The sequence below is a fragment of the Nomascus leucogenys genome, chromosome 8 (assembly GCF_006542625.1).
Source record: "Nomascus leucogenys isolate Asia chromosome 8, Asia_NLE_v1, whole genome shotgun sequence".
NCBI classification, from domain to species: Eukaryota; Metazoa; Chordata; class Mammalia; order Primates; family Hylobatidae; genus Nomascus; species Nomascus leucogenys.
The window spans coordinates 103,660,866-103,687,163 of NC_044388.1; the positions used below are offsets into that span (position 1 = coordinate 103,660,866).

Consider the following 26,298-nt stretch of genomic DNA (forward strand, 5'->3'; position numbering starts at 1 on the left):
TTCTACAATAAATAAGGTGCGTTTTGCAAAAAGAAACATTTCTCAGAGGCAGTCATGGGGAAAGGGTGATTGCCATCATGCCTGCACCTTCCTGGCTTCCTGGCTCTGCCCTGGCCCATCCCTGCAGTCCCATCTCCTCTTGACCCTCCGCCCCCTTCACCATGTCCCCCTCTCCCCAGCTCCCTCCCTGCTGCTCTTCAAGGGGAAACACAAAACACTCCTGGAGAAGGAGAGCCCATTGTGCTCACACAATAGGACCTGCAGGCTTCTTCCTACCGGGGATAAAAATATTTACAGGAAAAGAAAATGGTTCCCCTACCACCCCCACACACAGTGGGCTTTGCCCAAGCCAGAGCTGCCCTCAGCCGTCTATATATAAACTGCCCACACCCAGCTCAAATCCCTGTCTTTTCTAGAAAGAGCAGACAGAGCTCTCATAACTCCCTAGCAACAGGCCTCTGGTTTTTGTCTTCATCCCTGCTTAGGGCAGGAGCCCCGGGACACAGGGACCGGCACTCCGGGACAGGGCCAGTCCCAGCAGGAGGCTGTGCAGAAGCAGGCTTGTGGCCCAGGCAGGCTCAACAACCCCCACCACCCAGTCCGCCCCCAGACCCTGGGGAGCTGGCAGTGGGTGGCTGGCTGTGGGTTTGGGTTTTATTTTTAAGACTTTCAAATGGCAGAGTCGTGTTCAATTGGAAGGCCTGCAGGAAATGAAACAGAACTCGACAGCCCAGGCAAAATATTTTAGACTCTGCAAAGCTCTCCAATGCCTCAGTCAGAGAGAGCACAGGCCCCAAGGTCAGACAACTGGGACTCCTGTGTTGGCACCACCCACCGCCAGATCCTGGACAAGTAGCTCCACATCTCTGAGCCTCAATGTCTACATCTGTGATGCAGGCATCATCATAGCCCCTCCCTCAGAGTGGGGCCATGGGGCTGAGCAAACAGTACGGGCACAAGATAACTGCTGTTTTAGCCGGGCGATGTGGCTCACACCTGTAATCCCAGCACTTTGGGAGGCCAAGGCAGGTGGATCACCTAAGGTCAGGAGTTCGAGACCAGCCTGGCCAACATGGTGAAACCCTGTCTCTAATAAAAATATAAAAAATTAGCCGGGTGTGGTGGTGGACGCCTGTGATCCCAGCTAGTGGGGAAGCTGAGGTATGAGAATCGCTTGAACCCGGGAGGTGGAGGTTGCAGTGAGCCGAGACTGTGCCACTGCACTCCAGCCTGGGCAACAGAGTGAGACTCCATCTCAAAAAAGCAAAAAACAAACAAAAAAACAACTGCTGTTTTATTATTTCTGTTGTCTTATGATGTTATCATTATTATCACTATTTTTATTTGTATTCTATTATTGTTTCTAATAAAAACCACTGTTGTTTTGATCACCACTGATTAGTATTATTTCTAGTATTATGATGTCATCGTAACTTTGCATTGTGACGATCGGTTTCCTGAGTGGCAAAATGAGACCAAAAATACTGCTTTTCAGGGATTGTGGGTGAGTGATCTCATTTCACTCTCCTTGCTTACATGTTGCTATTTTTCTACAATAAACATGCACTCCTGCCTCCCCAGACTTAAATGAGGCCTCACGCAGAGGAAATGCTTCACGCCCTCAGCCAGTGCCCACTTGTCTTGGATTATAGGGACTTGGGCTGCCCATGACATTTCTTTCCAGACAGGGGAGCCATTCTGGCCCCGCTCACCTGGGCTGCATCCAAGGCCTCCTTTTCTTTCCTTTCCTACCACACAGATACGCACCTGCCAGACACCCAGGCCAGGCCACAGCCAGGGCCCCTCTGCCGCTCTGCTGCCACAGGGTCAAGAGGTTACCATGACACGGGGGAAGAGGCAACCTTTTCTGGGTCCAAAAGCAAAGGTGATGCTCTGAGCAGCTCCAACACACAGTTCTGACCTCCCTCCACCGGCCAGGTTGCAGTCACGGCAGAAAGGGCCCTGGGCTGGCCCGGCCTCTGCCATCCTGAATGAGCCACTTAAAGGCTCAGCCTTGGCCAGGTGTGGCAGCTGAGGCCTGTAATCCCAGCACTTTGGGAGGCCAAGGTGGGAGGATCTCGAGTCCCGCCCCCGGCCCCGTGTCCGAGTCAATCACAGGTTCCTCTTCCCAGAAGGCTTTGCCAGCCCCCTCTGGCCCATATTGACCCTCAGGGTAGAGCCAGGCAGCTTCTAATCCCTCATTCAACAAATATTTCCTTAGCAAACAGCATCCTACTATTTATATCATAGCAGATCATGATGAAGCCAGTGACAGCGCCTTCCCTGCTTCAGGCACAACCACCCTGTGAAGGAGGTGTTCTCATCCCATTTGACAGATGAGTAAACTGAGGCTCTTACTGGAGGAGCTTGCCTTGAATTGGAGATTATCAAGACTCTAGAGCCCCAGCTCTGACGGTGGAGGAGGTGAGCTGGGAGAAGTCATCCATGGTCACTGAAGGGGTCTCAACAACACGACCTGGGTTACCCACCTATTCAGAAGTGGGAAGGAGGCTAGGCATGGTGGCTCACACCTGTAATCCCAGCACTTTTGGAGAACTGAGGCTGGAGGATCACTTGAGCCCAGCAGTTTGAGACCAGCCTGGGCAACACAGCAAAACCCCATCTCTACAAAAAATGCAAAAATTAGCCTAGAGTGATGGTGTGCACCTGTAGTCCCAGCAACTGGGGAGACTAAGGTGGAAGGATCACTTGAGCCAGGAAGGTTGAGGCTGCAGCGAGGCATGATTGCGCCACTGCACTCCAGCCTGGGCAACAGCAAGACCCAGTCTCAAAAAAAAAAAAATTAATAAGCCACACATGGTGGCTCACACCTGCCTGTAATCCCAGCATTTTGGGAGGCTGAGGCAGTCACGTGGCTTGAGGTCAGGAGTTTGAGACCAGCCTGGCCAACATGGCGAAACCCCGTCTCTACTAAAAATATAAAAACTTAGCTGGGCGTGGTGGTGCATGCCTGTGGTCCCAGCTACTCGGGAGGCTGAGTCAGGAGAGTGCCTTGAACCTGGGAGGTGGAGGTTGCAGTGAGCTGAGATTGCGCCACTGCACTCCAGCCTGAGTGACAGACTGAGACTGTCTCAAAAAAGAAAAAATAATTTTTAAAAAAGCTAGGGAGACCCTTAGAGGCCATCACAGTAACAATGAGAAACTGAGGCCCAGAAAAGTAAAGTCACTCCCCGGAGGCCACATATGGCGAAAAGTAGCAGAACATACCCGAGCCCTCCAGGCACCTCTCACCTTGCGCCACAGCAGCTGGGCCTGCGGCAGCCCCGTGCCCTCAATCTCATGGCGCATGCTGTTGAAGAGAGCCACGCCATACTGGTCTTCGTAGAACTGGAGGAACTCCGTCAGGATCTTCCCGGTTTTTTCTGGAAGAGAAGGACAAGCAGGAGCTTGAGGTCCTCAGGGATGCTGATACATCGCGATCCTTCCCCTAGGCGGGAGTGGCTGCAAAGCCCCAAATTCCTGCATGTGGAATTGTTTGCACAGGCTCCTCGCGCTCATCTGCGCTGCATTTCTGGCCAGAGCCCCACATTTCCTGTGAAAACCAACTGCCTTGGAAAGGGTGAACCTCCAGATGGGAAAGCAGGCAATGGCCATAGACAGAGAATCAAACAAATGGAAACAGAACCAAGACTCCATTTCCTCTAGTCACACTGGTGGGGACGTCCAAAAACAGGCCATGTCACTCAGAGCTGGGGGTGCCGGGAATGGGGACAGCCACTTCGGAGGGTGGGTGTCCTGTCCTTGGATGCTCCCACCTCTAGGAATCTGCCCCCATAGAACGATTCGCAGGAGGACACAAAGGCGAATGTGCAGAGGCCATAACGGGGAGCAGCTGAATGTGATCTCTAGCAATGATCGGTATACGTCGGTTCACCCAGGACAGTAAAAAGTAAAAAGATGGAGGGGGACCGGGCATGGTGGCTCCCAGAACTTTTCAAGGCCAAGGCGGGTGGATCACCTGAGGTCAGGAGTTCAAGACCAGCCTGGCCAACATGGCGAAACCCTGTCTCTACTAAAAATACAAAAATCAGCCGGGCATGGTGGCAGGCGCCTGTAAGCCCAGCTACTCAGGAGGCTGAAGCAGGAGAATCACTTGAACCTGGAAGTTTGGTGGAAGGCAGAGGTTTCAGTGAGTCGAGATTGCACCACTGCACTCCAGCCTGGGTGACAGAGCGAGACTCCTTAAAGAAAAAAAAAAGATGGAGGGACCTATCCGGATAGGTGCCAATAAAAGGAAAGGGCTCATGCTCCATTAGGGAAAGAAAGCAAGTGACAGAGTCATCTGTTGACTATCATCTCATTAAAAAAAAAAAAAAAAAAAAACCGCTTTCTGGCCAGGTGCAGTGGCTCACACCTATAATCCCAGCACGTTGGGAGACTAAGGCAGGTGAATCGCTTGAGCCCAGGAGTTTGAGATCAGCCTGACAACACAGCAAGACCTCATCTCTACAAAAAATACAAAAGTTTGGCCAGGCACGGTGGTTCACAGCACTTTGGGAGCACAAGGTAGACAGATCACCTGAGGTCAGGAGTTCAAGACCAGCCTGGCCAACATGGTGAAACCCCGTCTCTACTAAAAATAGAAAAATTAGCCAGGCATGGTGGGGGGCGTCTGTAATCCCAGCTACTCAGGAGGCTGAGGCAGGAGAATCACTTGAACCCAGGAGGCAGATGTTGCAGTGAACCAAGATCGTACCACTGCACCCCATCCTGGGTGGCAAAGCAAGACTCTATCTTAAATAAAAAAAAAAAAAAAAGGCCGGGCACAGTGGCTCACGCCTGTAATCCCAGCACTGTGGGAGGCCGAGGTGGGCGGATCACGTGTTCAGGAGATCAAGACCATTCTGGCTAACACGGTGAAACCCCGTCTCTAATAAAAAATAGAAAAAATTAGCCAGGCGTGGTGGCGGGCCCTGTAGTCCCAGCTACTCGGGAGGCTGAGGCAGGAGAATGGCATGAACCCGGGAGGCGGAGCCTGCAGTGAGCCGAGATCGTGCCACTGCACTCTAGCCTGGGCGACAGAGCGAGACTCCGTCTCAAAAAACAAAACAAAACAAAATTAGCCAGGTGTGGTGGCATGTGCCTGTAGTCCCAGCTATTCAGGAAGTTGAGATGGGAGGGTCACTTAAGCCCAGGGAGGTCGAGGCTGCAGCGAGCTATGATCGTGCCACGGCACTCCAGCCTGGGCGACAGAGCAAGACCCTGTCTCAACACACACATAACAAAACCAAAACTCCTCCTATTTGTGCATATAGATTACTTGGGCTTGGGTGCGTGGAGGAGGTCTGGAAGGCAGCATGCCAGGCGGGGAAGGCAGGACCTCTGGTGCGGGAGTGGGGAGTGCAGAGTGAACTTCATTTTCTGTTTATTTCCTTTTATAGCATTCAAATTATTTTACAATCATGATTCCTTTCATAATAAAAAATAAACACTCTAAAATTAATGCCTCTACCAAGTGAACAACCTTTCTGCTTTCACTGGCCATTTGCTCCTGTCTTCTGCATGGTTTCTGAATAGAGGTGAGTGCTATGGACTTGAGGGCAGGCCCAGGCCACATCAGGCTCAGCAAGTGTGCTCCTGGGCACCCCCATGTTCAGATGAAGGAGGAGGCCCAGAGAGGGTCTCAGAACCATGAGGGGAGAGGCTTCCTGGTGCTAAGAAGCTGCAGCTCGTGTCCCGACCGGGATTTGTGCTGGCCCGCTGTGCGGCTCCCCTCTCTGGGCCTCGGTTTCCCCCCATGCACTGAGAAGCTGCATTCGATGACGGACAGGCCCTGCCACCTCTGACAGTCTTGGATTCCAGGTTTCAAAGACCTGGTCCTTTCTCAAAAAAGGAGCCGGCAGGACCCCGCCCCTCCCGTGGCCAGTCTCCAGGTACTGAGGGCACCTGGCTAGGATGACATTTCATTCCATCCTCTCTATAGTTCTGTGAGGGAGAGCCTCTGTTATCCCCACTTTACAGAGGAGGTAACTGAGGCCCAGGGAGGTTAAGTCACTGGCATAAGGTCACACAGCCAGTGGGTGGTAGAGCTGGGATGCAGTCCTGGGCCCCCAACAGGAGGTGGCGGCCTGGGAGGAGGGCTGAGAGGGCATGCCACACGCCATGCCTCACAGCTCATAACCAGGGTCCCAGGCACATGACCTTCCTGGGTGTCTGCCCACACCCTGGGCCCTGCCTCGGTGATGGGGGTGGGGGGATGCCCCCCAAACCCTCTCCACAGACCCTGTCCCTCCCTGTGCTCCCCTTTCCTGAAATGAGGTCATGTCTGTCCAGATTCCAGTTTGAGGGGAGGAAGGGGAGAACAAATGAGGAATTTGCTTTGAATGCCTATTTTTTAAAAACCATAAACAACCAGAACTCTCTCTGAGACCATGGGAATTGTTTTGAAAAATGATGAGGCAGAGAGGGGGCAAGTGGAAGAGAGTCATACATTGGGGCTAATAGAGAAAAGAGGATGGAAGCTGACAATAACATCGGTACCACGGTTGTCATCATCATAGCCACCACTCGCGGAGCATTAAACCCGTGCTACGGCAGGTTTTATGTATGTGAACCCAGAGAATCTCCATGAGAACCCCAGGGAGCAAGTGCTGTGGTTTTCCTATTTCAGGAATGAGGTGTTAAGCCACGCACCCCCCAGGCATTCTATCAACGTGGCCGGCAGGATGGGCAGGCTTGGGCCCGCAGGTCTCAGGGGTCCTTTGGCCATGGCTCCAGGGCCCCCAGCCAGCCCCGGTGCACCCAGCCCTCAGACAGATCCCAAAGGGCTGGAGTCTGCCACCCTGGCCCTCAGGGAGCCAGGCCCCGGAGGGAGCTGCCATTGCTGTGAGGACTCAAACACAGGTCTGCCTGACCGCATCCCATGCTCAGCTGCCCGGACAGCACAGTCCAGATATGGAGTCCAGGCAGGGAGGAGCTGGGTTCAGAAAGGCCCCTGGGCTGGGCTGGGGAGGACACAAGAGGGCAAGACTGAGCCAGGAGAAGGCCCAGGCATGTCCCACCGAGGGACAGTTGAGGCCCAAGTTGGGCCAGGGCTGTGGACAGGAGAGGAAGCTGCAGGAAGCTCTGAGGACAGGAGACATGGGAGCGTGGGGACCCACTGCCTGTCAGGGCAGGAGCTGAAGGTCAAGGCTGAAGGTCAAGGCTAAAGGCCGGGAACTCTGCTGGGGGCGGGGCGGGGGGGGGGGTTCTGGTCTCCTTTTGCTCACCACTGGATCCTGGACACCAGGCCTGGCACAAGCAGATGTCGGCAAGGGGAGGAAGAGTGGGGGGTTGGTCCAGCAGCCAAATAGTTACTAAGTCCAAACAAGGGAAGGCCGTGGGGCAGGCATCGGGGGGATTCTGAGGGAGCACCATGCTGCAGGTAGGGGGACGGCATTAGCAAGGGGTTAAGGACCTTAAGGACGGCGCCCAGGCAGCACCGGGAAGCCAGCCCCACTCAGAAGAAAGGTGGCGACCAAGGGAGAGCTAGAAAGGGAGGACCATGGGAAACAGGGCCACGGATGGCTTCTTGGCAGGGGCAGCCCTGAGCACATTCTTGAGAGATGTCCTCAGCCAGCATGGAAGGAACCGCCACGTGCTTTGTACAGAGGAAGTAACCCAGAGACACAGAAGATGAGGACTCGAGTGCTGGGGGCCCCAGGTGTGGAAGCCAGAGGGACCCAAAAGGCCAGCAGCACTCGGAGGGGGCCAGCCTGGACAAAGGGCTTGCAGGGGCCTTCCTGGCTGGACCCTGCTGAAAGAGGACCCAGGCGGGCACTGCAGCCCTGGTGGGGGCTCAACCAGAGGACCCAGCCTGGCCACCACCTTACCTGCTGAGCTCTGGGGCTGCAGTCCAGGCAGGCCCCACCCAGTACCCCACTTTTCCTTCTTGCTCCCTGCAGTGGCTCTCCCCCTGGCATTGTGGCTTCAGGATTTTACAATTCAAATTCCCACACAGCGTCCCGGCCTGGGTGTCTGTGGGGGTCCTGAGCCCGGGCACCCCTCTTTCCTCCATACTTGCCCACAGCAGCTCTTTCCATTTCCTCCCACAGCCTCTGGAGACACCACACGCCACGGATTTGGGACAGATGTTGGACAGGGCCTCCAACACTCAGGCTTACCACCCTGTTAGAGGAATGTGAGCCAGAGAGGGTGAGCAGCTCAGCTGAGGTCACACAGCCAGACAGAGGCAATCAGGTTCGAGCCATAGCCGGCTGCATGCCACCCTCCTCGTCCTGGCTCTGGCCATTGTCTACAGGGCCCCACAGGCCCCCTACCTCCCCTTAGAGGGCAGAGAGGAAACAGGCTGTGCCCCCATCTACAGAAGCAGGGCTGGCCCGCAGGTCCTGGGCCCAGGAACTGGGAGGCTCCAGCTGCTGGTAGCGATCACTCGCTTCTGTAGCTACAGAGAGGCTGGGGTGGGGCGGTCTGAAGGTGTGTGCCAGCTTCGTCACTTTCCACATTATCTCATCCATTCTGCCTCCCTGCACTGACTCAGCCCCAGGTGCTGCTGAGTGAGAAGGCAGGGGATGGAGTGGGGCAGGACTCACAGAGCCTGCCCTGCGGCCCCAGGTGCCCGGACTCCTGGTGAGGAGCTTGAAGTCAGGACCAGAGTCCCCGCCCTGCCATATGCCAGCCCTACAAGCGCCTGGCTCTCAGAGCCTCACATTCTTCATTTGTAAATGGGCCTCTCCGAAGCCACTCCCGAGCTCTGAGCTCTGCAGGACCTGATAGCGTTTCAGGTGCTCAGCTCCAGGCCTCCATAAACATCACTGTTAATCATCACAGTCCTCAGCTGAGAACGGCAGTCATAAGAGACTGTTTGAAATGTTTCTTAGCAGTATAACTTTTATAGTTTGAAATAATCCAATAAAGATTTGTTTTCTGAAGAACCGGGTCAAGAATCACAAAATAATAATGATAATAATGGGAGGCCTTCCACAAACAAAGATCACAGACGTCAGGGAGCCAAGGGGGACAGCAGGGCCCTGTGTGTGATAGGGAGGCGGGTCCCGCCTGACCATGGCTGGGATCCCCTGGCATAACCCTCAGCCTCTGCTGGCACCCAGAGCCATTGGTTGCCCCCTTTTCGCCTTCTGCCAGCAGGAGGTAAGCCCACGCCCATCGGACACAGGGCCCACCTGTTCTTTGCCCCAACACACACCATTCTTCAAATGGCCCAGAGGTGAGTACAGGGAAATACAACCCCCACTTTATAGCTGTATGAACTGAGGCTCAGCACAATTAAACGGCTCAGGAAAGTCCGCTCTGTCAGTCCACAAAACCTGCCGAGGCCCCTCGCAGAGGTTGTCACAAAAGGCACCTGCCTGTAGGGGTGCCGGTTCCCTTCTTAGCCCAAGAGGGCAGCGTGTGGATTCTGGGAGTGGAGTTGAGTCCTGGTCTGTGCCCAGGGACCTCAGGGAGCCACTCCCATCCCAGGCCTCTGTCTCCACGTGGTGTCTCTATGGGTACTGGGCTGCATCCACCTCTGAAGAGGCCACTTTTGGGAATGCAGGTCCAGGGCAAAACTCACAACGCACACTTGTGGGTTTGTTGTGGAGCTGAGAGTCAAGCCTTTCAGCAAGTTGGTTGAATAAGGGGGTGCTCTGTGGATCTCGGGGGGCTCTGCTCCCCATATGATTGGAACCCTGTCTCCACGGGCTGCACCCTATCGAGCTATTGAGGGTGACTGAGAAAGACCCCCTCACAAGCCAGTCCTCCTAACTCTGCCCTTGGATCCCCAGGGTTTGCCAGGGATAGGTGCCTATCCACCGACAACTTACTGCATGCTCCACAGCCTGTTTAATCCTAACAGGTATTAGTATCCCATCTGACAGATAAGAAAAGTGAGACTCAGGCTAAACACAGCAGCTGCCACCCAGGAAGCACTCAGTCAGTGTCACATGGCTATTTAGAAACGCAGTTGTGTGGCCGGGCATGGTGATGCGTGCCTGCAATCCCAGCTACTCAGGAGGCTGAGGCAGGAGAATCACTTGAATCTGAGAGGCAGAGGTTGCTGTGAGCCGAGATCGCGCCACTGTACTCCAACCTGGGTGACAGAGTGAGACTCCATCTCAAAGAAAGAAAAAAAGAAAGAAATGCAGTTGTGCTGCCGGGCACAGTGGCTCACGCCTGTAATCCCAGCACTTTGGGAGGCCGAGGCAGGCAGATCACTTGAGGTCAGGAGTTTGAGACCAGCCTGGCCAACATGGTGAAACCCCATCTCTACTAAAAATACAAAAATTAGCCAGGCATGGTGGCGGGCGCCTGTAATCCCAGCTACTCGGAAGACTGAGGCAGGATAATTGCTTGAACCCGGGAGACGGAGGCTGCAGTGAGCTGAGATTGCGCCATTGTACTCTAGACTGGGAGACACAGTGAGACTCCATCTCAAAAAAAGAAAAAAAAAAAAAAGAAAGAAATGCAGTTGTGATCACATCTGGAATTCACTATATACTTAAAATGGATAATTTATATAAAGACTGTATTAGGGACATCTCATAGTAAGAAAAAGTAAGGATCGAGCTGACTGATCTTTGGGGAATGATAGATATGTGGAAAAATACAATAAAGATCTAATTTGGGTCAGTCAAAAAAAAGAAAGGAAGAAAAGTGAGGCTCAGAGAGACTCACTGACTCACTCAAAGACACACAGCCTGGAGGGGAAAGAGGTGGGTTTTGACCTTGTCTCCCACCAAAGCCTGCACAGAGCCCCACCCCGCAAAGCGTCTCATCCCAGTGACCCCTCATGAGGACCCGCAATGCCGCTTTCAAAGCCCTGGTTTTCCACTCTCTTGCTGGGTTCTTGCCCAATCCCAAGAACGAGGCAACACAAGGCTTTACTATCCTCATCTTACAGATGAGGAAACTGAGGCTCAGAGGGCAAAGTGACTTTCCCGAGGCCACAGCTGGCAGGTGTCAGAGCCGGGACTGAGGTCTAGGGTTTCCAGCTCCACTGGCCCCTGTCGGGTTGGAGCTGGTGGAGAATCATCAGACACACTGGAGCCTTACTTCTTCATCCTCGCTGGGCCCTAATTTTCCTACCTTTAAAATGGGAGGGTGGGTCCCTGTCAGCTCAGCTGACTGAAAATCTCAACGACAATCTAATCAGTGCTGCCCTGGCCCCAGGAACTGACCGGGATGCTGGCCTCAGCACCTCCTGTGAGCTGCTGGTGAGTCAGCTCTGACCAGCAGCTGATCACAACCCTCTCGGGCCAGACAAAACGACCAGGGGGAGAACTAGGCACCCCCCACCACCTGCAAACAAGGCACCATTTCTACATGGACACACAGGCTCTGGGTTCAAGTCCCAGCTCTGCCACCTATGAGCTGTGTGGCCTTGGCTAAGGCACTTCCCCTCTCTGAGCCTTTATTTTCCCCTCTGCAAAATGGCACAACAGTATCTGCCTGACTAGGTTATGAGGACAAACGGGCTACTGAGCATGAAGCCCTTTACCCTGGCAAGAAGGGGGCACATCACCAATGGGGGCTCCTAAGAAGTGCCTCTTGTCAAGGTTCCTCTAACCCACAGTGAGGCCCTTGAAACAGAGGCTGAGCACGCAGCCTGGCCCACCCCAGGACCAGCTCCAACAGCAGCCAAGGCGGCCAGGACATTAATTAATCTCTGATTTTCCAAACTGACAATGTTAAGGGCCACGCTACTTCCTGTGCAGATAGCGAGGCTGGGCAAGAACTGGGGAGGCCCCAGGGTGGCCTGGAGGCTTGGGGAGCTGGGGGATGGGGTACCGGGCCCACTGTGCAGATAGCGGAACTGAGGCTCAGAGAGGAGAGGAGGCTTGCTGAGCTGAGAATGGAGGAAGGAGTCCAGGGGTTCTCAGAAAATGGACCTAAAAAGGTGCATCCCGGAGGGCCTCGAATGCCAAGCTAAGGAGTTCCTTCTTTGCCTTCTCATGCCGCTCCCCAAAGCCACCATGTGCCGCACCTGTGCTAAGCATTTTGCTTGGACCCACGCCCCCGATTCTTCAACTCAACCTCAGGCCAGGTGGTATTGGTACTGGCAGAACATTTCAGACCGGGTGACCGAGAACTGGGTACCTCTGCCAAATCCCACTGCTGAGAAGAGGCAGAGGTAGGATCTGCACCCTGGTCCCGACCTGGTGCGTAAGCCTGAGACCCTGCTGCACACGGATGGTGGGCCCAAGAGGAAGAAGGTCATCTCCAGCTGTGACCACATCCAGCTCACGTCCACCACGGGGGCTGCACGCCGGCGCCAGCCCTGGTTTGGTCCAAGCGGAGGGCGCTGTGCCAGACCCATTCCTGGCTCATCCGGTCTCTCCAGTGGGCTCCAGGGACACACCTCACCCACAAGGCCCGGCCTGGTTTCAGGGTTTCAGGGCTGAGAGGTTTGCCGACTGAAACCAGGCAGGTAGCAGCACCCTGTAGGGTGGGGCGGGCTCAGAACCTGCCCGCCTGGTTCCCAGGGTATGGGGAGCAGGTCCAGCATGGGGAGGTGGGGGAAGGAGGGGGGTGCCGACCCCACCCACCCCAGAGCCCAGGGACCAGCAGAGGCAGAGTTGGGGCAGGGACTCCATTTTCCCAGATCTCAGATTGTGCAAAGCACCACCATCTCCATCATGTGCCTGGGACAGCAGGGAGAGCTTGGGGTCCAGAAAGGTGGTGACACTCTCCTAGGGCCACACAGCATGTCCAACAGAGCTGGGTAGGCATAGACCAGTGCCTTGCCCAGGACCTTTCTACCCGCCCCCCCCACCTACTGTCACAATCAACACACAATAGCAGCAGCCACTTGTCAGCACCACCTCTGTGCCCAGCACAGCACTGCACATGCACACTCATTATTTCATGCACTGTCCCCACTTCCCAGAGAACACTGAGGCTCAGAGAGGTTAAGCGACTTCTCCAGGGACACACAGCTTGTAAATGACATGAACTCAGAACAGGGAACCAACGTTTGGGCAAAACCATCTCACCCCGGCTTCCACGCAGCACCAGCCGTGGGTGGCCTCCATGGGAAGGGCAGACACACGGCTCCTGCTCAGGACCTGTAATCAGGTGGGAAGCAGGGGGTGGGAGGGGTAATGACAGGCTCCATCAAGCAGCAGGAGGGGGGCCAGCAGCCCATCCACGAGAAGAGCCTGAGCCAGCAGCCAGAATCTGGCAGGCCAAAGATGAGAACAGCTGAGTGTCCCCCACCCAATCAACTCCTGTCCAGAAGGGGGACCATACCAGAGAAGGCAAGGGACGGATTCAGGGTCCCTCCATGAGCCATCCCTGGAAGAACGGGTACAAGGGCAGACCCCTGGGACCCCCCTTCTGGGCCTGAGAGAAACAGGGCCTATGGGATTCCCACCCCCACCACGATCTGCCCCCTAGCACAAGCCCAACAGGGTGAGGTAGGTTCCCCAGCGCCCAGAGGCCAGTCAAGGGGCCACCCAGCCTGTGCCTCTAGTCACTGCCCCCCAGCCAGGCCACTCCTGTCCTGTGCCTGCCGCAGCCACCGAAGTCCTGCCTACTCCATCCTGGCTGCCTCTGATCCTTCCCACACACAGGGGCCACAGGGGAGTTGCCCAAAGCTTCCTGGCTCAGAAACTTTCCAGTGGTACAGCTCCTACTGCCTCTGGGATGGAGCTGAGCTCCTTACCATGCCCGCAGGCCCGAGGCATCTGGGGTCTTGCAGAGGCTGCTCCCCATGTCCAGAATACAGTCTTCCGCCAAGCTCACTCCTCAGCCCGCCACCGTGAGTCTTTCCCCTGGAAAGCCCCAGGCTGGTTGAGAGCCCTCCGCCTATTCCCGCAGCCCACCGCTGGCTTCCTGGTGGGTAAAGGTCTGTTCCTCATGTGGCTCCCACAGGCAGCACCCCCGGTCCTGGGGCAGGGCCTGGCACACAGTGGAAAAGGAAGGGAAGCCTACAGCAACAGGCCAGAAGTGGCAATCTCAGGCCAGACCCACCCCCAAAAGAGAGCCACCAAGCCACTGAGCAATAAGCCCCCACACACCCCGGAGATTCCTCACCATGGAAACAGAGGCTGACATCCCAGCAGGCTCTTGGCTGGGTCCTGGGGATGAGGAAATGTACACTGTGCTGTCCTTCCTTGGGAAGGTAGCCGTCACCGACATCTCCCCCCTTGCTGGCCTTAGGTGCCCTGAAGGGGCCCTTGGCTGCGTCACCCTTCCCTGAGGCCAGATTTGTTTTGTTTTGCTTTGTTTTGTTTTGTTTTGAGACGGAGTCTGGCTCTGTTGCCCAGGCTGGAGTGCAGTGGCACAATCTCGGCTCACTGCAACCTCTGCCTCCCAGGTTCAAGCAATTCTCCTGCCTCAGCCTCCCCAGTAGCTGGGATTACAGGCGCCCACCATCACACCTGGCTAATTTTTTGTATTTTTAGTAAAGATGGGGTTTCACCATGTTGGCCAGGCTGGCCTCGAATTCCTGACCTCAGGTGATCCACCCGCCTCAGCCTCCCAAAGTGCTGGGGTTACAGGCGTGAGCTACTGTGCCTGGCCCCAAGGCCAGTTATCAACAAGGAAAAACCTCTTCCCTTAAAGACAGCATCCCTCAGCACGCCAAGGCCAGACAATGACAGCCGTGTGACCCTGCATGAGCCAGCCCTCAGCTAGGGACTTCCAGTGTGAGATCATTCTTGACTCTCAAAATGGCCCAGGGAGGAAGGCTCTGTCTCCACACCAGGAACAAAAAGGCACAGAACAGTTAGGGAGCCCCCCCAACCCAAAGCTAATGGGTGTCACGCTGGCTGGGGACACCTCATGCCATTTGACATAGACCTGGACAACAGCTGCAGGAAGTGGTATAGGAATCACCCCCGATCAAGACAGAGGCTGGAAGGTCCAGGGCCTTGTCCCAGGTCAGCCAGCTGTCAAGCAGGGAGCCAAAATCCAAGCTGGGGTGTGAGCCCAGGCTGGCTGAACGTAGACTCCACGGGCCGTGGAAACATCTGGAAGATGGTTGCATGAAGCACTTTGTAAAGGATCTCTCTGGGCTCTGATGGCCCCAAGAGACTGTGGACTCACCTGTCACCACAGGCCTGGCACACTGAAGCCCACAAGCATGTTACACAGAATCACACCCAAGATCCGCAACCTCAGCCCCGCTCTCCTTCCCATCCCCACACCCTCGGCATCTCTCGCCTCCACTACACATTTCCTACCTCCATATCTTCATCCAGGCTGTGTCCTCTGGCTGGACCGCCCTTCCCTTCAATTCCACAGTTCACAATCTTAGCCAGACTTTCAAGGCCCTGCTCACCCAACCTCTCCTCCATCACACCGTTCTTCAGTTCCCCATTTGCGTATAATTATAATCATAATTGCAACATGAGCTAATGCATGTAACAGCTCCGTGCCAGGCACAGAGGCAGATCCCATATATGCTAAAAATTATAGTCAACGTTATTTCATTTAACCCTCACTGGGACGTACTGCCAAACCCATTTTATGGATAAGGCATCTGAGGCTCCTGAGAAGTTAAGTGACTTTCCCAATATTACACAGGTAAGAGCAAAACTGGGATGTGAACCCAAGCCTGCTTCTGTTCACTGCTCAAACTGTGCTGGAAGACAGAAGAGCTAGAACCATTTGCTGACTCTCTGCTGGGACATTCCTCGCTCGACTGGCAGCTTCCCGGGTTGGAATGGTATCTTGTTCACTTCTGTATCCCTGGTACCTAACATGGCACTGGCCTTGGGAGAGGAGGGTGGGTTTCTCACAGAGATGAGTATTTCTGGAGCCATGCTTAAAACAAGAAGCAAACCCTGAGCTCAGAACAGCCTCTCTGGGCCTCAGTTTCCTTATCGGTAAAATGGGTCTAATGTCATAGTCCCCCACCACCACCTCACAAGGTTGCTGGGGCGGGGGCACTCACGAGATGTTGGCTTTTGTTGCTAACACCAGGATAGGGCTGGGTGAGCCCTATAAGGGCACATGGCTGTTATCTTTTTCTTTTTTCTTTTATTTAATTAATTAATTAATTTTTTTTCTTTTGAGATGGAGTACTCTGTTGCCCAGGCTGGAGTGCAGTGGCATGATCTCGGCTCACTGCAATCTCTGCCTCCCAGGTTCAAACGATTCTGCTGCCTCAGCCTCCTGAGCAGCTGGGATTACAGGCATGTGCCACCACACCCAGCTGATTTTTGTATTTTTAGTAGAGACGGGGTTTCACCATGTTGGCCAGGCTGGTCTCGAACTCCTGACCTAAGGTGATCCACCCGCCTCGGCCTCCCAAAGTGCTAGGATTACAGGCGTGAGCCACTGCACCTGGCCATGGCTGTTATCTTGGCCTTTGGTGCTGGTAGAATCCCTGCCATGACACATTCCCTCATTCACGGGCCAGCCACATACTCCTAACAGGCCACTGGACCTGGGAAGGGACCTCCAAGATCAAGTCCAACCTATCTTTTGGACAGATGGGGAAATTGAGGCTGGGGAAATGGGGAAAAGCTGCCCAGGGTCCCATTGCCCTGTTAGTGTCCCAGCTCCTCTGAGACCAGCTTGGGGAGAAACAAGTGAATGGGCTTTCACACCCAGCGAACCCAAGTGAACCGCAGCCTCAGCCCCTCAGCTTCCTCCTCAGCAGAGGAAATCTGGCCTCTGGCCTTGGGGTCCCATGTCTAGAGTGCCCTTCTAGCGTCCACCCCTTGTGCCTGGCCAACTCCTCTTTCTCCTCCCCAGGCTCAAGTGCCACCTCCTCGGAACCCTCCCTCCAGACAAGTCCCGGCCTCCCAGGTCTCCACAGCCTCCCTGGCCTCCACCCCCACAGCCCCTGGCCTGCTCCCCAGCACTGCCCTCAACCGCAGTTAATGCCTCATCTAAGACGCTCCCCGGATTGGGACTGCTCTCTGCTGTCTCCCCAGCACCCGGCTCCCGCCAGGCCCAGGGGGGTGCTTGATAAACAAGTGCCGAACAAGTGTTAAATCACCCAGCCTCAGACGCCAAACAGGTCACCAGGGAGGCCATGGTGGGCTGGGACGCAGTCTGAGGGCACAGGCCGTCTGGGTCTCATCACAGAGGCAGGTCAGGCCCAACAGAGCCAGGAGTCAGCTGGGGTTTTTCACAAGGCTGCCTTGAAAACTCTTCTCGGTTGGCAAATATTTAACCAGGGCTGGGCCACAACAGGTCTGGTGGGGAAGGGTGAGCTTTGAGGCAGGAGGGCTGGGAGGAGAGGGCGGGGCTGAGGCAGGAGCCCAGAGAAATGCCTTCCAAAAAACGGGTGACCAAAAACCCGCCCACTGGGGCTGCCCTTTCCTTTACACCTCGAGGCCGCCTGGGTGGGAGGAAGTCCATTCCCATCTTGACACAAACAGAAGGAAACAAAAGCCCTCTCATCCCCTCCTGCCCCCCACCCCGCCTGCCTGGCAGCGGCCCCAGCCCACAGCCCACAGTGGCAGCTTGTTCTGGGAGCCCAGGATGAGGCATGCCTGCCGTCTGGGAACACAGATCCTTGCTGGGAGGGCAGCCCAGGGGGTACCCAGGCCCCCAGCAGCGTCACCGCCCAGAGCAAGACCCACACTCCAGGGCTTCCGTCCTGCAGCCCCCCGGCTGAGGCCACGCCTGAGGAGGCTGATCTATGACAGTGACTGTGTAGACACGACCTTCCTCTCCCCTCACATGGAGTCACCCATTCCTGTTGACTTTTTCTCAGCAATGTCCCTGGCCTTCATTCCTTTCTTGTCATCCTCACCACCCCCACAGGAGCCTGAGCCTTAGCCAGCCACCTGTCAAAATTGCCCCAGGCCCCAGAGGAGCATCCCCACGCCTGTCCACAGGTGCTCCTCATACCCCTTCTCTCAGTCACATCCAGGGCCGAGGCTGGACTGGGAACCCAGGGTGCTCTGCTGTGGCTCGTGCACATTGGCAGGTGCCCCCCACAGGCCTGGACGCCTGCCCTAGGCCTGAGAAGCCACCACCAATGTTCCCCTCAGCATCCACCCTGGAGTTGGACCTTGAGATATGCAGGAAGAGCCTGTGGTCAAGCCCTTCCCCCAAGATGTCCCCAGTGTCACCACCCAGCCCCACCCCATCAGACAGGTCACAACCACTGGGGCAGGGCTGAGGACACGACCCAGCCCAGATCCCATGTCCTCCATCAGCCAGCGCAGGCCAAGCCAAAATGGCAGATGTCAGGCGAGTCACCAAGTTCAGGCGAGGCTCTGAGGCTTCATCACGATGGCCAAGAAAGGGTTTATGTTGCCCTCACTCATTCATTCAGCAATCCGGGCCATTGGGTACTCAGGAGAGAGTACCCTAAAGAGGGAGGCAGATTGTCAACAAAAACTACAATTATTAGGAGCCCCAACTGGGAGAAGCACAGGAGGTCACAGGAGCCCAGGAAGGCGACTGACCCAGCCTGCAGGGTCACAGAAGCCTCCCAGAGGGAGGTAGCAGCTGAGACACGAAGAGTCCCTGCTAGGGGAGGGAGGACACTGGGAAGGGAGTGTGTGCCAAGCAGAAGACCCAGGAAAGGCCAAGATTCGGACAGGCATGAAAGAGTTAATCCATTCCACAAAGATTTATCAGCATGTCCTAGGTCAAGAAGGGCCCTTCAACAGTGCAGTGTCAAGGTCCTGGAACCAGATCTCAGTTCAAATCCTAACTCCACCCTTTGCTGGCTATAGGACTTTGAGCAACACATGGCTCAATTCTCTCTGAACCTCTGTTTCCTCAGCTGTAACATGGGAGTAACAGCAACCTGGCCAGGTGCAGTGGCTCATGCCTATAATCCTAGCACTTTGGGAGGTCACCTAAGGTCAGGAGTTTGAGACCAGCCTTGCCAACGTGGTGAAACACCACCTCTACTAAAAATACAAAAATTAGCTAGGCATGGTGGCGCATGCCTATAATCCCAACTACTCGGAAGCTTCAGGCAGGAGAATCACTTGAACCTAGAAAGCGGAGGTTGCAGTGAGCTGAGATCACACCACTGCACTCCAGCCTGGGCGACAGAGCGAGATTCCATCTCAAAAAATACAACAACAAAAAAAAACAGCAACGCCAGGCGCAGTGGCTCACGCCTGTAATCCTAGCACTTTGGGAGGCCAAGGTGGGTGGATCATCTGAGGTCAGGAGTTCGAGACCAGCCTGACCAACATGAAGAAACCCTGTCTCTACTAAATATACAAAATTAGCCAGGCGTGGTGGCGCATACCTGTAATCCCAGCTACTCGGGAGGCTGAGGCAGGAGAATCGCTTGAACCCTAGAGGTGGAGGTTGCGGTGAGCAGAGATCACACCATTGCACTCCAGCCTGGGCAACAAGAGCGAAACTCCACCTCAAAAACAAAAACAAAAAAAAACAAAAAACCCCAGCAACTTTACAATCCCCCATCTTTCAGGGTGTCATAAGGATTCAATGAAATGAATAAACCCACAGAGCCTGGGCAAATGTGGGCTTGTGTTATCAATGGCAGTGATGGAACCTCTCGAAGGAGCTCCATCTGTCCCAGTATTGGTGGCCAGGACATGAATGGTCAGGGCGCCCACTGGCGTCTCTCATTAATGTTCACGGCAGTTCTCTGTCCCATGTTTCACGCCACGCAACGGGAACCAGCAAAGGGCGACTGGAACAGCACCTCCCTGGTCCTTCAGCTGGTGGGTCATGAGATTAGAAGGTGACATGCTTGGGGTCCAATCTTTCTGGACCCTCATCCCTCAGGCTAATTCATCAGGAAGGAGAAGCGGAGTGAGAAACATCAGTGAAGACTCCTGAAAGCCAACACCCAAACGAACCGCACCCGAGAACCATGGCGGACCACAGCCCCCCTGCTCTGCGACGCTGGCACGGAGGATGCTCTGGCCTTGCCGCCTCTCCCTTAGCTGCTGCATCCATCAGCAGAGATGCTGGTTGGGAAAATCAAAGGCCCTGAGTCCTCGTCCAGCTCTGCCGCCAACTCATGTGTGGCCCTGGGCAAGTTCTGGTCTCTCCAAAACTCTGCTTCCTGTAGGCAGCCTTAGCGGGTGAAGTCCAAAGACCAACAGTGCTTTGTTGTCGCCAGTCCCCGAACTCCACAAGGGCTTTCCCGCTGTCTTGTATTTATACTTCTCTTTTTTTTCTCTTGTCTTATTGCATTGACTAAGACAGCCAGATCGATGCTAATGCAAATACCTCTAGGGTTTCAACATTAAGTTTCAGACTTGCTTGGTATGTGACAAATGAAGCTGTGACGGGCTAAGTACCACATAGGGGCTGCTCGGGGAAAGGAGGGAGGACTTCGTTCCTCTCCCCAAACCTTAGAGTTGGACAATTCCCTGAAAACAGACGCTGGGGAAGCCCAGCCGTAGCCACGCCCTATTGCCAAACAGAGCCCATTCTCAAGTCATCCACAGAAGACAGACAAGATCCCAGCAAGGGCTTTCTACCTGCCTCAGATGCCCAGGAGAGGGGACCCTGGTGGGTAGGGAGGGCCTCATCACTGGAGGTGTGTAAGCAGAGGCTGGAGGGCCAAAGAGCACCCACCTCCAAGAGTTGGTGTGAGGACTAAATAAGATGTGTGAGATGCACCTGTCACCCTGCCTGACTCCCAGGAAGAGCCCAATAAATGCCAGCTTCTGTTCCAATAAGAACTAACAGCTAATAAGTGCCAGTCACTGTGACGCAACCCCAATAGAAAAGGACTAAACTCGGATACACAAACCCCACACATCTCATCAGCCAAGCACCCTCTACTGCTAATATCCTTTCCCTAAGTCCAAGTCAGGTTCTTCCCAAGCTGCCTCGTGACCCCTGCTCACCCACACTCACACACACATGTGTATGCCCACACGCATGCACACTCACACTCACTTGCACGCCACACACATGCACTCACATGTGCATGCACACGCACATGCACACACATGCACACCCACACGCATGCACTCACATGTGCAGGCACACACGCATATACACTCACACACGTGCATCCACTCACACACATATGCACGCTTACACATGTGCACACACATGCATGCTGCTGTCTGCAGCTTCTGGCTCGCAGGGTCCTCTCAGCGAGTGGGATTGAGGAGGGGGGATTCTACCTTCTCAAAGCCAGGGAGGGAAAGATGGGGGAGAAGAGAACAAGAAAGACGAGCCAATATGAAAATCCACTCATGTGCTTGCTGCTGGGCCAGAGGAAACCCCATCTCAGATTGGAATGCCAGGGACCCTTTACATGGATAGAAGGAAAGTTTATTCAAATAACAAGACTCCCTTGGTCTGTACTCTAAGCTCGGCCAGCAGCAGGTGCAGGGCTTGCCCCACCCTCAGGTCACCAGCTGCAGGTGTCCTCAGGCTCCAGAGGGGACCAGAAGGGGAGGTGGGGGAATGGCTCCCCTCCTAGCCCCGCCAGCCTCCCATTCTCTGTCTCAGGTGCCTGGGTGACCCCATTTGTGCTCCCTGAGAGACCCTACACAGCCAACAGGCTCTGTGGTCTTGGTCTGCTTCCCTGGGGGAGTCCCTTGAGGGTGAGTGGGGACCGCTTCAATGTCTCCCCATCACTGGCCAGTGAAATGGGGTGGTGATACAGGGCTAAGAGCACTGGGCCCCGAGTCCAGGTACCTGACTGCTGCTGGGTGACAAGGACAAGCCCCTCACCCTTCCTGGCTCCCTGTCTCCTCCCCGTATCGTGAAGGGACTGGACACCATGGTGCTGGACCCTCAATGCCCTGATGCCCTCCACCTGGGACATGAGACAACGCTCCTTCCCGACACATTGGGAAGCTCAGGGGAGCCCACCATTAAGCCTTGATCGAACTGACCTGAGTCCTAACTGCCAGTCTAGGGTCCTGAAAAGCACTGTCCCTGACTGTTGCCAGCTTGCTCACACAGGTCAGACCCCTCTGTTAGTCATTAGCACAACTTTGCTTTAATAATTCATTGTTCCATCTCCATTTGCCCTAGGAGGGCAGGGACCCTGTCTGTCTCACTCATAACATATGCCCAGCATCTAGCACAGCACTTTGCACAGAAATATTTATCCCCTGACTGTGTGACATTAGACCAGAGCTCTGCAGTTCAGACACAGAGGAGGATGGCGTATTCCCAGAAAGGTGAACTCCAGCTTGGGGACAGACATTTCCCAGCCCCCAAGGTCCATATAAACCAGGGCCTCTCCAATCCCAGTATGGCCCAAGAGGCAGCACCCTTCCTGCAAATATAGGGCTGGGTTTGGGGCTGGGTCAGGCCAAGGTCACACATCAGCAGCAGAAAAGGTCACTACCTCCTCATGGAAACTAAGGCTGTCACCTAAGCTCAGATCCTCTGCGTCCTCTTCCTGCTTGGATCCTGTCAAATGATCCGGCACCTGCAAAGAGCCGGGAAACCAGAGCTGGCGGATCCTGCACTTCAACCCCCGGTCCCCTGTGTGCTGGGCCAGCGAAAGGCCTGGGTCTGCCAGCCACTCCCCTGGGGCACGCACATCACTCTGCTTCTGTGTTCTCATTAAGAAAAGGGAAGCCAGTGATCCCCACCCCACAAAGGGACAGATAGAACGGCACTTTGAAAAAAAACTACCGGCTAGTTACGGTGGCTCATGTCTGTAATCCCAACACTTTAGGAGGCCAAGGTGGGTGGATCACCTGAGGTCGGGAGTTTGAGACCAGCCTGGCCAACATAGTGAAACCCCGTCTCTACTAAAAATACAAAATTGGCAGGGTGCTGTGGCTCATGCCTGTAATCCCAGCACTTTGGGAGGCTGAGATAGGCAGATCACCTGAGATCAGGAGTTCAAGACCAGCCTGGGCAACATGGTGAAACCCTGTCTCTACTAAAAACACAAAAACTAGCTGGGTACAGTGATGGGCACCTGTAATCTCAGCTACTTGGGAGGCTGAGGCATGAGAATCGCTTGAACCCAAGAGGCAGAGGTTGCAGTGAGTGGAGATTGTGCCATTGCACTCCAGCCCGGGCAACAGAGCGAGACTCTGTCTCAAAAATAAATAAATAAAAATATAAATAAATAAATAAACACATACATACATACGTACATACAAAATTAGCCAGGCGTGGTGCACATGCCTGTAGTCTCAGCTACTTGGGAGGCTGAGGCAGGAGAATTGCTAGAACCCAGGAGGCGGAGGTTGCAGTGAGCTGAGATCACACCACTGCACTCCAGCCTGGGCAACAAGAGCAAAACTCCATCTTAAAAAAAAAAAAGAAAGAAAGAAAGAAAAAGAAAAGAACTACCACAGTGTCATGCACATGGGAGCTGCTGCCAGGCTGGCAAGAACCACAACACCGATCTCTGGGAAGTTTTGGTTCCCTCAATGCCCATGCTCTGTCTACTCTGGGCCTCTGCAGAGCTGCCCTCTGCCTGAAACTCTCTCCTCCTGTATCCTTTGTGGCTCACCTGAGAGGTCCCCTCCCATGAGTTCGGCCAGCAGCAGGTGCAGGGCTTGCCCCACCCTCAGGTCACCAGCTGCAGGTGTCCTCAGCTGGGCCTCCCATGACTCTCCAGGTCTGGGTTAGGGCTGCTCCCTGGCTCCCAAAGATGCCCTAAGCCCCCACCTCTGCTGGTGTGCCATGCTGGGCCTGTCTTCCCCAGACAGGGGTCCCCAGGAGGGTGAGGACCATGGCCGCCTCCCCACCCAACACCCCTAGTCCCAGCACACAGCCTGACACTGAGCAGAGATGGCTCTCAAACCATGTGGAATCAATGGATCAATCCCATTAATTGATTTAAGCTTTCCAACACAGCACTGTTTACAACAACAAAAAATAGAGCCGGACACCATGGCTCATGCCTGTAATCCCAGCACTTTGGGAGGCTGAGGCAGGAGGATCACTTAAGGCCAGGAGTTTCGGACTAGTCTGGATGACAAAGTGAGAATCCATCTCTACAGAAGATTTTTTTTAAAAATTAGCCAGGCATGGTGGCACAAGCCTGTAGTCCCAGCTACTTGGGAGGCTGAGGTGGGAGGATTGCCTGAGCCCAGGAGATTGAGGCTGCAATTGGCCATGATGGTGCCACTGCCCTCAAGCCTGGGCAGCAGAGCAAGATGCCATCTCAAAAACAAACAAACAAACAAAAAAAGAAAAATAGAAAAAGCCTAACTGCCTGGCAACAGGGCTTTGGCTCAGTAAGTTAAAATACAGACTACTGAGGCGTAATGGAATATTCTTTCTTTCTTTTTTTTTTTTTTTTTTGAGACAGAGTCTTGCTCTGTCACCCAGGCTGGAGTACAGTGGTGTGATCTCGGCTCACTGCAACCTCTGCCTCCCGGGTTCAAGCAATTCTCCTGCATCAGCCTCCCGAGTAGCTGAGATTACAGGTGTCCGCGACCACCATGCCTGGCTAATTTTTGTATTTTAAGTAGAGACGGGGTTTCACCATGTTGGCCAGGCTGGTCTCCAACTCCTGACTCAGGTGATCTGCCTGTCTCAGCCTCCCAAAATGCTGGGATTACAGGCATGAGCCTCCTCGCTCAGCCATAATGGAATATTCTGTATCCATTCACAAGGAGGCACTACCCACTATTAAGGTAGAAGAACAAATTATGCATCAGGAAGGTGCCCGAAAGTCTTTTCTGGGTGGTAGGATTATTGGTGATTTTCATTTTCTTCCTATTACTTATCTGTATTTTCTAATTTTCTTTGACCACTAGCTATTGCTTATGTAACAAGAACAATAATGATAAAAGGGGAAAAATAATAAAGGGGGAAGACTGGGGAAGCTCAAAGTTGAAAGACCAAACCTCCAGAGCTGTGAGAACCTGCCCTTTGGCAGATGCTGCCAGGTGGGAGCCACAGTGGGTCTGAGGGGGAGGTCAGAGCTCACTGCCAAGCAACCTGATCTAATACCATCCTGGCCATCAAGTTCAGGCTGCTGAGGCTCCTCCAGGAGGGAAGGAGTTCCCTGGCTGGGGACTGAACCCCGAGGACAGAAACTCTTCCTGAGTGTTTGCTGTGTGCCAGGTACCAGGGTGGCCCTGACATAAAGCTCACAACAACCCTCTTGAAGGTAGCTGCAACCATCCCCATGCTACAGATGGGTAAGGAGAAGCAGAGAGCTGAGGTCATCATGGAGACAGGCGGAAGGGAAGCCCCAAACACAGCAGAATGGGGTCTTCGTGCTCAGCCTCGTGCAGCGCATGCTTCTGGCCACCCAAGTTCTATGCCAGATACCAGCATCCTGTGCATATTACCCTGGGGACCTGGAGCTCTGTCTGGCCTGGAGCCCTATCTTGCTCAGTTGCCCAGGCTGGAGAGCAGTAGCATGATCCAGCTAATTGCAGCCTCAACCTCCTGGGCTCAAGCAATCCTCCCACCTCAGCCTCCAGAGTAGCTGGGACTATAGGCTTGTGCCACCATGCCTGGCTAATTTTTTTTTAATTAGCAGGGGCACCTCCGGACTGGAGGTCTGATGGGTCATAGGCTTTCCCAGTTGGATGGTACCCAACCACTCCTCACCACCCCAATGCCCCCACCCACGCCCGGCCTTCAGCACTCACCACAGAGAGAGACTCCTTATTTGTGGAATCCATCTGCCATCTCTGGGCTAAACTACCACAATCCTATCTGCTCACAGCCACTGGGGGCTCAGAGACTAGGCACACAGACAGAGACTACCTAACACAAGTTTGTTGCGCTCCTTGCTCTCGTCACAGAAATTGAGTCCTCGTGTTCATGAGAAAGACTCCCCATTCCCCAACCCCTTTGCCTGGCACTCAAGGCTGTGCTCAGCTCCCCACCTTGGATAAGCAAGGGTCTACGCCAGGCCACGCCCTCCACTCACCCTTACCCCAACTCTGCTGGATAAAATCCCTCCTGTCCTCCAAGATTCAGCTCAAACACCCCTCTTCCAGAATTTTCTCTTCTCTCTTCTCCGCTCTGGAGCCTGCCCTGTGCTTGCAACCCCCTTGGGGCTCCAGTCGGGCCAGCATGGCTTAGATTCTGAAGTCAGACAGGAATCAAATTGTTCCACTAAAACAGTCAATAGGGTTATTCTTTTTTTTTTTTTTTTTTTTTGCTTTTTGAGACAAGGTCTCGCTCTGTCACCCAGGCTGGAGTGCAATGGCATGATCTTGGCTCACCGCAACCTCAGCCTCCCAAGTTAAAGCGATTCTCCTGCCTCAGCCTCTCGAGTAGCTGGGACCACAGGCGTGCACCCCATGCCCGGCTAATTTTTGTATTTTTAGTAGAAACAGGGTTTCATCACCATGTTGGCCAGGCTCGTCTCAAACTCCTGACCTCAGGTGATCTGCCCACCTCAGCCTCCCAAAGTGCTGGGATTACAGGCGTGAGCCACCAAAGTGCTGGGATTACAGCCTGAACCACCGCACCCAGCCAGGTTATTCTTTTTTATTTAATCCACTCACTGTAAAAAAAAAAAAA

General features: G+C 54.4%; 1 protein-coding gene across 1 annotated transcript in view; it reads right to left on the reverse strand.

Annotated features, from left to right (window-relative positions):
• NIBAN2 (niban apoptosis regulator 2) overlaps positions 1-26,298 on the reverse strand; it is a 63,567-nt gene that overhangs the window by 23,045 nt on the left and 14,224 nt on the right. The window contains exon 2 of the mRNA XM_030817851.1: positions 3,253-3,383. Within this exon, the coding sequence (XP_030673711.1) occupies positions 3,253-3,383 (131 nt within the window). The remainder of the gene's footprint in view (positions 1-3,252; positions 3,384-26,298) is intronic.